We start from the raw sequence: 12,811 nt of genomic DNA, 5'->3' as shown, positions 1-12,811 counted from the left end.
GCAGAATTTTAGGAGACTCATCTCTTGTAAATGAGCCCAATTAGCTCAAGTCCTAAAGGGGACGGGGGTCTGCTTCTGGCACAGTACTTCTAAACCTAGTGGGAAAAGTCACCAAAATTGGCATTGCAAAGAATCCAATTCAACTTTAAAATTCTGACAGTTTTTGCAATGGTTGTGAAAAAATATTGGAGGTGGGGTTGGGGGGAGGGGGAAGAGTGAAGGATGAATGGAGTAGAGTGAATTCTGAAAAATCCATTGCAAGTACAATTTCTAAGCTCAAGTAATTGGCCATTTAATTACATAACTCTCCCGTATATTCAAATACATAAACGGTGTGCTGTGGAACAATTACAAAAGTATCCTTACCAAACTTTTATCCACAATTTCAATTAATTTTCCACTTGGAAAGAAATCATTTGCCAAGTTCTTGATCACTTGGATTAAACTGGTCAGCTGAAATTCATCAGAAAAGATGCATTGTAAAGGTTACATATTGTTTGAATGAAAAATCAAGCCAGTTTAACTATATGCAGCACCAATAGTGTACACAATTCTGGTAGCTGGAATCCAAGGTTCATTTCCTGAAACAATAATATAACTAGGAGAGATTGGAAAAGAGACTGGAAGGTGGAGGAGTGAAAGAGGCGCACAGATGCTTCTTGGATCCAGCATTTTCAAAATGACAGTTCATTTTCTTTTAAAAAAGAAAGAAGTTTCAAAATTGCATTTCTATATTATTGTGAGAAACGAAGCTCACTGTTCAATAATTTCAGTTTGAGTCAAATTCTGAAGCAGTCTTTATTCATATGGTCTTGCAAGCCGGGTGACCATTAAAGTAGGCACACCGATCAGGAGGTTACATTACAATATATACAGTTCAATTGAGTCTCTCGGTACTCCCCCTTTTACTTCATATCTGATAGTTGTATTGCTCTGTGCAGTTGCTACTCTAATTGGCTTACCACATCTATCTGTGGCCTGTTGTTGGTGTGCAACCCCCACCCCCCACCCTTGATAGCTGCGTGTTATTACTTTTGCTGATGCAACACTGGATCTTATCGAGGAATTAAGGACTACAGGGAGAATGTCGGTAAGCGGAGTTGAAATGCCCATCAGCCATGATTGAATGGCGGATTGGACTCGATGGGCTGAATGGCCTTACTTCCACTCCTATATCTTATGGTCTTATTCAGTTATCTTATTCATACTAACTCCCTATATGCGTGACAATTGTGATGTCAACACATCTGTATCTAGCAATCGACCACCTCCCTTTTCAGTTAGTTATTTCTTGGTATATACTCTCATGATTCCACCTTGCGATTTTTGCAGAAGCAAGATACAGTTACTTGTAACTGCTTGCAAGTATATCTAGCTTAACATTGAGATCTAGGTGTTCTTGTACATCAGTCAATGAAGGTAAGCATGCAAGTACAGCAGGTAATGAAGAAGGCTAATAGCATGCTGGCCTTCATAACAAGAGGGATTGAGTATAGATGCAAAGAGGTCCTTCTGCAGCTATACAGGGCCCTGGTGAGACCACACTTGGAGCACTGTGTGCAGTTTTGGTCTCCAAATTTGAGGAAAGACATTCTGGCTATTGAGGGAGTGCAGCGTAGGTTCACGAGGTCAATTCCCGGAATGGCAGGACTATCTTACGCTGAAAGATTGGAGCGATTGGGCTTGTATACCCTTGAGTTTAGAAGGCTGAGAGGGGATCTGATTGTGATGTACAAGATTATTAAAGAATTGGACACTCTGGAGGCAGGAAACATGTTTCCGCTGATGTGAGTCCCGAACCAGAGGACACAGTTTAAAATAAGGGGTAGGTCACTTAGAACAGAGTTGAGGAGAGACGTCTTCACCCAGAGAGTGGTGGGTGTGTGGAATGCTCTGCCCCAGAAGGCTGTGGAGGCCAAGTCTCTGGATACTTTCAAGAAAGAGTTGGATAGAGTTTTTAAGGATAGTGGAATCAAGGGATGTGGGGATAAGGCAGGAACAGGATACTGATTGAGGATGATCAGCCATGATCATAATGAATGGTGGTGCTGGCTCAAAGAGCAGAATGTCTTAACATATACCGCGCCCCCATCCCTCCCCTCCCCGCCCCCATCCCCATGAATCAGCCTTATGATTTTTGCAGAAACAACCACCTTCACAAGGGCCTCTCACACTATCAAAGACCAATTAGTTTATACAAAATGTTAGTTATGAACTTTGATACTAATGCTCAGGTACTGGCCAATTAAATTGATCTTTCAAAAATTACAAGAAAAGTAAATGTCAGTGGTTACTCTGGAATTGCACTGTGAAAAAGAAGTTACATTCACACAGCATTTTTCATAGCCAAATGCCTCAAAGCACTTCAGTCCGTGACGCACGCTTAAAGTGTAGTTGCTACTGTAATGTAGGAAATGCTGAAGCCAATGTGGTGATAATAATCAGAAAACATTGATATGTGATATTGATTGAGATAAGGTGGGGGAAGGCACCAGGGATACCGTTCTCACCTTTTTTTTTGAAATAGTACCACAGACCTTTTACATCTACCCCAGGGAACAGGCCAAGGTCTCCGTTTAACATCTCATGCATAATTTAGTATCTCAGCCTTGACTTGTGCTTAAATTATGGAATAGTTGCAACAGAATCCATCATTAGTCCACCTTTTGATTTCATGACAATTAAAATTAACTAAATTAAACAGTTTCATTGTAAAAGTAATAAAAAAAATCTTAGTACCACTGTTGCTAATATTATTACTTTAACTAATCCATGTAGTCAGCTGTTACTTAAAGTTGTTCAATCCACTCTAAACATATTTTAGTAAAATATTGTTCCTCTTTCTCATCCATTCTTTTCTGATCAATCATTCCCTCTTTTCCCCTGCCTCCAGGAAACAGTTTCTTCAGTTGTTTGAGGGCTTTATTCCTACATAAGCTTCGATTATGAATATTTCGCATACTTGATTATGAGGAGTCACTTTGTCCTGATGAAACAGCTGAGCACATTTTTGAATTTGGATGAAAAAGGAGAAGGTGCTTGGTAGTAATGGAGATCTGTTTCAATACACGTATCACTAATATTGGAAGAAAGGTCAGCTTTCTACTGGCAACTTTCAAACCTGGGTGTTCCTGATTTGTGTAGCACAGCTGCACTTGATGCACAAACTCAAAACTATCAGCATAAGTCAATTGTGTTATATTTTGCAATAGTAGTAACAGTACAAAATGAAAGCTGCATACCTCCACTTTCTTATCAGCAATCAACTGGTTCCACCTTACGCGTGGAGCCAAGTCAAGATTTATCTTGTACCAAGGAACAATGCCTTTAAACCTGTAAACATACACAGTGCCTTTTTTTAATTACAATGTCTCATTAAACAGAAAAAGGTTAATTCCATGTTGCTGATACAATAATATTGTATTGATATTACAACCACGTAGGTTTTAGCAAACATACAAATGAACAAAATATATTTTTAAACATTACTGTTTCAGTCAGTCCTTTACTTGAGAAAAAAAAGGAATATGTACTGAGAAAAGGAACAAAAGATGTTTATTCAAAGTAGATTGTAATTCTTTAATTAGTATTCACCAAAATAGTAAATAAGCAGCAAAGGGTTTTAAAAAGGCGTAGATTTTGAATAGTGAATGTGTCAAGTACTCAAAATCAATATTTTTGATGGCCAAACAAACACCATTTTCCGATCATGGTATCCTTTTAAAAATGTTTGATTGAATCAGTGAAGAAACTTCATTCAAAATGGGTGATTTTTCCAGCTTTCACAAACAGCTTTGTTTCAAATATAAGATACAATTCAGTGACACAAAACCTCTGGAGAGGGGAAAATAATTTACAAATATTGTTTGCAAGGACAGCTGTTGCCCATTGAAAAATTGTGGGTATATATTTCACAAATAACTTTAAGGCTCAGAACATACACAAAACAAATAGTAATCTCAAACTCTAGCTGCTCTAAGGCAACTGAACAGAAGAGAATGTAATCTTTTGCTGCCATATCTATTGGCCTTACGTCAGAGAAAAGCAGTAAAGATTGAATATTAGTCACATCAGTAACTTACACCTGTGGATTCATTGCAAGTGAAAGAAGTGCACCTCAAATGAATGAGAAATTTGCTTAGTGAAAAGTTGATACAAAAATTCTGAACTGTTTCAGACTTACGTGGGCCCAGACGGTGGATATGTGCCTCTTCTACAATCTTCAGTGTACTGCATAAAGAAATAAAGGTTTTAAAAATGCTCAACCTTCTTTTCATAATATATCAAAAAAGTACCTTCCATAAAACTGTTATGGATTTTAAAAATTCACTGATTCAAGACACATAGAAAAAAAACGTAGAAAAACAGAAGGCCAGAATAATACCTTGCTTTTAAAAGCGAACACAACTATGTAATTGTAATATTGTACATTTTGTAAAGGAAGTTAATCTGTTTTTAAATAAATACAGTGGTTAGCACTGCTGCCTCACAGCGCCCGAGACCCGGGTTCAATTCCCGACTCAGGCGACTGACTGTGTGGAGTTTGCACATTCTCCCCGTGTCTGCGTGGGTTTCCTCCGGGTGCTCCGGTTTCCTCCCACAGTCCAAAGATGTGCGGGTCAGGTGAATTGGCCATGCTAAATTGCCCGTAGTGTTAGGTAGGGATAAATGTAGGGGTATGGGTGGGTTGCGCTTCAGCAGGTCGGTGTGGACTTGTTGGGCCGAAGGGCCTGTTTCCATACTGTAAGTCTAATCTAATCTAATCTAATCAATACCTCCCAAAGTCATATGATCACTTGTGAATTTCAGTTGCCATTGGGATTTGAGTGTACTTGTCTCAGAAGAAATCGGAGATTCATTTTGGAAATTATTATTTTTATTGATAACCCTGAAAGTCCTTGATAAAGTCCTTAGTTCACCTGGGGGTATAAATAGCTCTTTCTAGCTGAGCACAACCTGACAACAACAGTCATTTAAGCTAATTGTCGAAACAGTTAAGTACACTGATTGCAAGGCAACAGATGGGTCTCTGCCACCTGCCTGGTGTAAGCAAATACTTAACATTGATACAGGATTTACCAGTTTTGGCAAAGCAGCAATTTTAAGTTTTGATCATTAGGAAAGGGGGAGGTGCAATCTATTGCCATGCAAATAATAATCTGCTTGTGTTTGTTATCAAAGTGGATAACCTCACATTTATCAACATTAAATTTCATGTGTCATGCGTTTGCCAACTTGCCCAAATCACACTGAAGCATTTCTGCATCCCCTTCACAGTTCACCCTCCGACCCAACTTTTGTGTCACATGCAAACTTGCAGATGTTAAACTTTGTTCTCTCACCTAAATCACTAATACATGTGAATAGCTGGCAACCAAGCATTAATCCCTGCAGTTTCCCAGTAGTCACTGCCTGCCACTCGGACAAAGATCCATATATTCCCACTGTCTTTTTTTCTTTTGTCTGCTAACAAGTTCTTTATCCATGTCAGTACACTAGCCCCAATCCCATGTGCTTTAATATTAACAATCTAATTATGTGGGACCAGATCAAAAGCTTTCTGAAAGTCCAAGTAAGCCACATACAACAACTCCCCCTTATAAACTGTAATAGTTGCATCCTTGCAAAATTCTAGTGGATTTGTTAAGCATGATTTCCCTTTTGATGATTCTTTCTGATCCTGTTTTTCAAGTGGTCTTCTATTAAGTCTTTTATAATGGACTCTAACATTTTCTATGCAACCTTATCAGTCCTTAACTCTAGAGGTAGAATCTTTACACAAGTAACAGGCTTCCAGAAATCTTAAGACAGAAATAAAATCAGTCTTTTAAGAATCTTTCATTCTGATTTTAATTTTTATGAATGGAATTTTAGCAAATAACTCATTTTGACTTAAGTAGCCGAGCAATATAGTCATAATAAACTAATCCTTTGTCTTGTTTAAATGCAAGTCTGAGCTTTTGGGTACTTTCACAGTGGATATGATACAGGAGCTTATACAAATTTATTCATTCTCAGATCACTCCAAAGGCATGCCTGATATGATTTTGATGTAGCCAATACACTGGGGAGAAAATTAGGAAACAAGCGACTGAATGATAAAGCAAAAAAAAAATTGAGCCCCGCTTCACTTTGAGAAATAAAGACCAGAACCTGGTGTCGGAGTGACTTCCACAGGAAGAGTAGTCTTTTGATAATTACACAGTTCTGTGTTGCAATAAGCTCTAGGGGCCAAACAGAGTTGCTCAGAAAACAAACAAAAAGATTCAAAACTGACTTTAGGAAACCAGCATTTCATGCAGTTTTAGGCCTGAGTTTGCAAAATATTTCGGCATAACACAAGAGCGAGGTGCAATGGAGACAGAACCAATGTCATTTCACAACAATAATATCTTAGCCCAATGACCATATCTATGCAAAAACCAGCTGTTCCCAATTCTGATGTAATCTGGACGTATTTAAAAGTAGTTAGTCAAATGGACACATCCTACTCCAAAATAAAACCCTATGCTACAAGCTCAACATGAAAATTGCTGCAAAATACTTAAAAATCAAACAGCAGTTTGAGGTTTTGCCTTGAATCTTTTACATCAATGTCTGCCATTATTAGCTAAATCTGGACTTGAACCCTCCTCATTCCAATTCTTTAATCCTTAGCTTCATCGATTCAGCCACTGAAATTCACAGCACAGATTGGCGAGCATGATACCACAGAATTACTTTGGTGTCGGGGGACAGTCAATTAGTCTGCATGAGCTCATCAAATGACCATTATAAACGTAGTGTCATTGAACGACCTTTTCCACATAGACATGCATGTTTATTTAAATAAATCACCCAGTGTCCTCTTGAATGTCTTAATAGACCCTGCTTCCACCATGATTGCAAACAGTGCATTCCACACCCTAACTACTCATTGTGAGAAAATGCTTTTCTCACATTTCATAGTGATTTACAGAAAAAAGTGTCCTCCTATGCTTGATCCAACCCATCCATGCCGACCAGACATCCCAATCTGACCTAGTCCCATTTGTCATTTGGCCTGTTGTTCTAGCAACTCAAGACTGGTCATCCATGAGGTACTGTAGCCATCAACAGCAGGGTTGTACTCCAGCACAGTTTGTAGTCTCACAGGCCAGCATATCCTCCACTCAGCCATTACAACCAAGCCAGGGGATCAACCCTGGTTTAATGGAGAGTGCATGAGGGCATGCCAGGAGTAGTACCAGGCATACCTGAAGATGAGAGGTCAACCTTATGAAGCCAAACAGGACGACATGCATACCAAACAACATTAGCAGCAAGTGATACACTGAGCTAAGTGATCCCACAACCAACTGATCAGATCTAAGCTCTGCAGTCCTGCCACATCTAGTCGTGAATTGTGGTGGATGATTAAACAAGTCAATGGAGGAGAAAGCTCTGCAAATATTCCCATCCTCAATGATGGGGAGCCCAGCACATCAGTGCAAAAGAGAAGGCTGAAGTTTTCACAGCAACCTTCAGCCAGAAGTACTAAGTGGATGATCCATCATGGCCTCCTCCACTGGCCTCCAGCATTCCAGATCCCAGTCTTCAGCCAATTTGATTCACTCCACTATATCAAGAAAGGATGGAGGCACTAGATACTGCAAAGGTTGCAGGCCCTGACAACATTCCAGCAATCATACTGAAGACTGGTGTTGCAGAAGTTGCTGCTCCTCTAGCCAAACTGTTTCAGTATAGTTACAACATTGGCATCCATCAATGTGGAAAATTGCCTAGGTTTAGGTCTTGTACATAAAAACCAGGCCAAATCCAACCCAGCCAATAACCGCCCCATCAGTCTACGCTCAATCATCAGTGAAGTGACGGAAGGTGTCATCAACAGTGCTATCAAGCAGCACGTGCTCAGTGTCACCCAGTTTGGATTCCACCAGGGCCACTCAGCTCCTGACCTCATTACAACCTTGGCTTAAGTATGGACAAAATAGCTGAATTCCAGAGCTGAGCCCTTGCCATCAAGGCTGCCTTTGATGGAGTGTGGCATCAAGGAGCCCAAGCAAAACTGGAATCAATGGGTATCGGGAGCAAACTCATCAGTGGTTGGAGTCATACCTGATAAACAGGAAGATAGTCGTGGTTGTTAGAGGTCAGTCATCTCAGCTCCAGAACATCTGTGCAGGAATTCTTCAAAAGTCCTAGGCCCAACCATCTTCAGCTGCTTTATCAATGACCTTCCCGCCATCATAAGGCCAGAATTGGGGATGTTTGCTGATGATTGCACAATGTTCAGCACCATTCACGACTCCCCAGATACCAAAGCATTCAGTGTCCAAATGCAACAACATCTGAACAATATCCAGGCTTGGGTTGACAAGTGGAAGTAACAAGTAATATTCTCACCACCCAAATGCCAGTCTATGACAATCACCAATAAGAGACAATCTAACCAGGTCCTCTTGACATTCAATGGTGTTACTATCACTGAATCCCATACCCACCCCACCCTACTATCAACATTCTGGAAGTTATTATTGATTAAAAACTCAACTAGACTCACCACATAAATGTAGTGGCTACCAGAGCAGGTCAGAAGCTAGGAATACTGCAACAAGCAACTCACTTCCTGACTCCCCAAAGCCTGTCCACTATCTCCAAGGCACAAGTCAGGAGTGTGATGGAATACTCCTCACTTGCCTGCATTAGTGCAGCCCCAAAAACACAAGAAGCTTGACACCATCTGAGACAAAGCAGCCTGCTTGATTGGCACTCCATCCACTCCCTCCTCCACCACCAACAGTTAGTATACACCGATGCTACTATCTACAAGGCAATCACCAAAGGCAACACCTTCTAAACCTTCCATCTAGAAGGACAAGGGCAGCAGCTACATGTATACACCATGCCCTTCAAATTCCTTTCCAAGCCACTCGCCATCCTGACTTGGAAATATATCACAGGATCAAAATCCTGGAATTCCCTCCCTAATGGCATTATGGGTCAACACAATGGACTGCAGCAGTTCAAGGTGGCAGCCCTCCAACACTTTCTCTGGGGCAACTAGGGAGTGGCAACAAATGCTGACCAGTCAGCAACACCCACAACCCCACAAAATAAACAAACAAGATCCTTATTATTTACATACACACCCAGATGCCTCTTAAATGTTGCAATTACACCCACTTCCACCACCTCCTCTGGCAACTCGTTCCATACACATACCACACTACGTGAAAAAATTACTCCTTAGGACCCTTTTAAAATCTTTTTCCTCTCACCTTAAACCTATGCTCTCTAGCTTTGGAACCCCCTGCCCCCCAAGCTAGGAAAATACACACATGGCTATTCCCCAGGACCTTACCTTTCAGTGTACAAGTCTGCTCTGGTTTGCCTTACCAAAACAACACCTCACATTTACCTAAATTAAACTTCATCTGACAATCCTCACGCCTTCGGCCCTTCTGATCAAGGTCCCGGTGTACTCGGAGATAATCTTCTTCACTGTCCACTAAACCTCATATTTCAGCATCCTCTGCAAACTTACTAACCATACCTCCTATATTCACATTCAAATAATCTGTACAAGTGACAAAAAGCAGCGGACCCAGCACTATTCTTGTGGCACACTGCTAGTCACAGGTTTCCAGTCTGAAAAGCAACCCGCTACCACCCCCCCCCACCGTCTCCTACCTTCAAACCAATTTTATATGCAGGAACAGTTTTCCCTACCTACTCTATCCAGCTCCCCCATGATTTTGAAAGGTTTACTAGATCACCTCTTAACCACCTTTTCTCCAAGCAGAACGGCTCAACTTATCCAATCTATCCTCATAGATTAAGTTTCTCATGCGTGAAACTATTCTTGAAATGTGTTCATATCCTGCCTGTAATGTGACACCTGGAACTGTATACAAGACTCTAGCTGTGACCTAACAAGTGACTCATACAAATTCTTTGCTCTTGTACTCTATGTAACTATTAATAAAACCCAAGATACCATATACTTTATTAATTGCTCTTTCCGGCTGTTGTGCCAACGATCCATGTGCATATGCACCAAGATCCCTTGGATTCTGCACCCACCTTAGAATTGATCCCCTTATTTAATATTGTCTATTCAAACTCTTCCTATCACCTCACGTTTCGATGTTGAATTTCATCTGTCACCCAAATCTACCAACTTGTTGATGTCCTTTTGAAGTTGAATCAAAATATTATAGAATGAAAACTTTAAGTTTAAAAAATGTTAAAAGAGAATGTTTCAGATAATCTATGAAAAGGTTTTAAGAACAAGTAAAAAAAAATTCCACTGTTTGTAAACCAGTTTAAGACATTAGATCAAGATTATCCTACAAGGGAAGAATGACAAAGGTGGTGTAGCCATGATGTCACTGAACTGGTAATCCATGTGAATGCATCGTAGACATGGGTCTAAGTCACATTGATGGAATTTAAATTCAATTAATAAATCTGGAATATATAAAACCTGTCTTTAGTAATGGTGGCCATGAAATCATCAATTTTCAAAAAGACAAAAAATACATATTGACAGAACTGAAATAAAATGCACTCAGCAAAGTAACAAAGAAGTAGTTAGGTAGATGTCCATAAGGAATTATTTTTCAGTAAGCTGTACTGAGAATTAAAGAATAGCCTTTAGGGCTATGCTGAAAATGAAACCTATTATATACAGCCATGCATAATATTTACACATTAAGATTAGTATATTTGCCTTGCAATGAGATAGCTTGCAGTTTTCATAAATACCAAGTCTCTTTATTGGGAGGTCCTTTCATAATCCCACAATTGTAACAGAATGTTGGTTAGAAGCCTGGGGTCCCAAAACTTCCTTTATAACAACATATGAAGTTACTTAAGCTGTAAATACAAGAACCTGTTTTTCACCAGAGTTTAGTGTGCTGGGGATTTTTTTTTGCTCTTGAAATATCTTCTCCTGAAGATTTAGGTTTCTTAACATTATGCTTTTCCACAGGCACTTCCAGCCTTCCAGCAGGAAGATAGTGTTGGTGATTTTACAGCTGACAGTGAGGACATGCTATGCCATTCAGAGAGGCAGTTGCAGGTCCGATTCCACACTTCCATCCTAATGTTTCTACAGGGATGGACACTGGAGCATTAAATTGCAGAGCACAGAGCTGAGAGTTAAAAGTCTTATGTACACAACCAAAACGAATCTACTTATAGAAACCAAGCAGGCTTGGTACTTCCCCAAAGATTGTGCATCACATTCCTAAAGCTGGGCTTCAGTCATGGATTATAAGAATTAAGTTTGGTTTTAGTGTTATTAATTGTTAAGTAAAATCGACAAATTTGATTACTGAAAACGTTAATTAGCAATCACATACCAATGATATTCGTGCTGAATTAATGGGGGTTTAGATGTTTCTCACCATGCTCAGTACAAAAAGGTCATAGCAGTTTTAACCTAAATACTACTTTTCCTCAAAATGTTTATTTTCTTGTTTAGTCATTGATTTAAAATTTCGGTTAGTTAACTCCCTAGTAAGCAAAACCAAATATTTAGTCAGAACTTTGTGATAGTGTACTGACCAAACAACGTCAGGTCTCTGCAACACGGAGAGTGTCGTGTGATCAAACGTCCTGATCAAATATCACAAGAACAATTCACGTGATCAAATACCACGTGAAAAATCAATTTCCGAAAAACCCCAACACTAGTAGACAACACAGTTCAGTCGTGGGAAGGTATATTTTGGAAAAGTTTAAGATTATGGAAGCTGAGAGACCAGTGTGGGGTAAGAAGTCAGTCAACAAAGGCGTGGTCAACTTCTGCATTTTATGAAACTTTAGAATATTTTTGTAGAAACAAGGGATATAAGGTTACGGGTGAAGATAATAGATAGTTAAACACCACCTTCATTTCTCATCAAAATCAAAAAATCTACCATAGAAGTAACAAGATCTCAGTTTGTAAATATCTACAGATTTCATACTGAAATATTGAGAATTGTACAATTGAAGATAATTTAACAAAAAAATTCTCAAAGGTACAAAAAAAAGTACATCATTGTATAAAAGTTCATAACGTTTAAAACACCAGAATCCTGTCTGATCTATCACGGGAACCTTCCATAGTTAGTAACTGATAGGTTCCTGGATTGTTGTGAAAACCCGGAACCGCGTAGCCTCTCACTGCGGCCGTGACTTATCAACAGCGAATGTATTCACTCACCGGCGGCACGAACTGTGCCAGTGCAGAAAGCGAGAGAGCAGCCAGTAAGAGATAGCAACTCCCCGACTGCATCTTTCCCCTCAGTCCCATCCCCAATGCTGCTGCTCCTGTTCCTCTGATCCTGGCCCCAGCAGCTCCTGACGGCCTCTGAGGGCGGAGACAGGAAGAGAGGGATGGGGGTTGGGACAAAAAGCGACAGCGCTCTCTCTCCATTATCTAATCCAATCGCAAACTTGGCTGCGGATGAGTTGTTATCGTTTAGAAATCTGAGGGTCAATACATTGGCGGAAAAGACCCGTCCAAATTGATTAAGCTCTGATATGTTTTTTTTCAGATTTCAGTGTATATTTAAAAAAACATAATTCGCTGGTCCAGAAGGACATCATTCCTCAAAAGAGACAGAAACAAGTTATTGGCTGGGGTATAAATGCAAGACAGTGTTAAAGCATTACTGGTTATAATTAACTGGATTGATACAAGAATTAACAGATCACACTGAATCAAAAACATTTCTGCTGTCTAATAATTTCGAGCTGATATGTGTTATTACCTGTTTTTGCTCATTAACTGAACTCCCTATTAATTTCTGGATTAGTGGTGCTGGAAGAGCACAGC

At 39.8% G+C, this 12,811-nt stretch overlaps 1 protein-coding gene across 2 annotated transcripts in view; it reads right to left on the bottom strand.

Moving 5' to 3' along the window:
- asah1b (N-acylsphingosine amidohydrolase (acid ceramidase) 1b) overlaps window positions 1-12,465 on the bottom strand; it is a 39,471-nt gene extending 27,006 nt beyond the window's left edge. For both annotated transcript variants that reach the window (XM_060830495.1, XM_060830504.1), the window contains exons 1-4: window positions 12,197-12,465; window positions 4,184-4,230; window positions 3,243-3,333; window positions 367-453 (exon numbers count right to left, since the gene is read on the bottom strand). In XM_060830495.1, coding sequence (XP_060686478.1) covers window positions 367-453; window positions 3,243-3,333; window positions 4,184-4,230; window positions 12,197-12,409 — 438 coding nt within the window. In that variant the 5' untranslated portion in view covers window positions 12,410-12,465. The remainder of the gene's footprint in view (window positions 1-366; window positions 454-3,242; window positions 3,334-4,183; window positions 4,231-12,196) is intronic.
- Between the last annotated feature and the right edge of the window lie 346 nt (window positions 12,466-12,811).

Source organism: Hemiscyllium ocellatum, chromosome 1, assembly GCF_020745735.1.
Source record: "Hemiscyllium ocellatum isolate sHemOce1 chromosome 1, sHemOce1.pat.X.cur, whole genome shotgun sequence".
In the NCBI taxonomy this organism is placed as follows: Eukaryota; Metazoa; Chordata; class Chondrichthyes; order Orectolobiformes; family Hemiscylliidae; genus Hemiscyllium; species Hemiscyllium ocellatum.
Note: the sequence above shows the minus strand (reverse complement) of the source record. Positions and strands in the feature narration are given on the sequence as shown.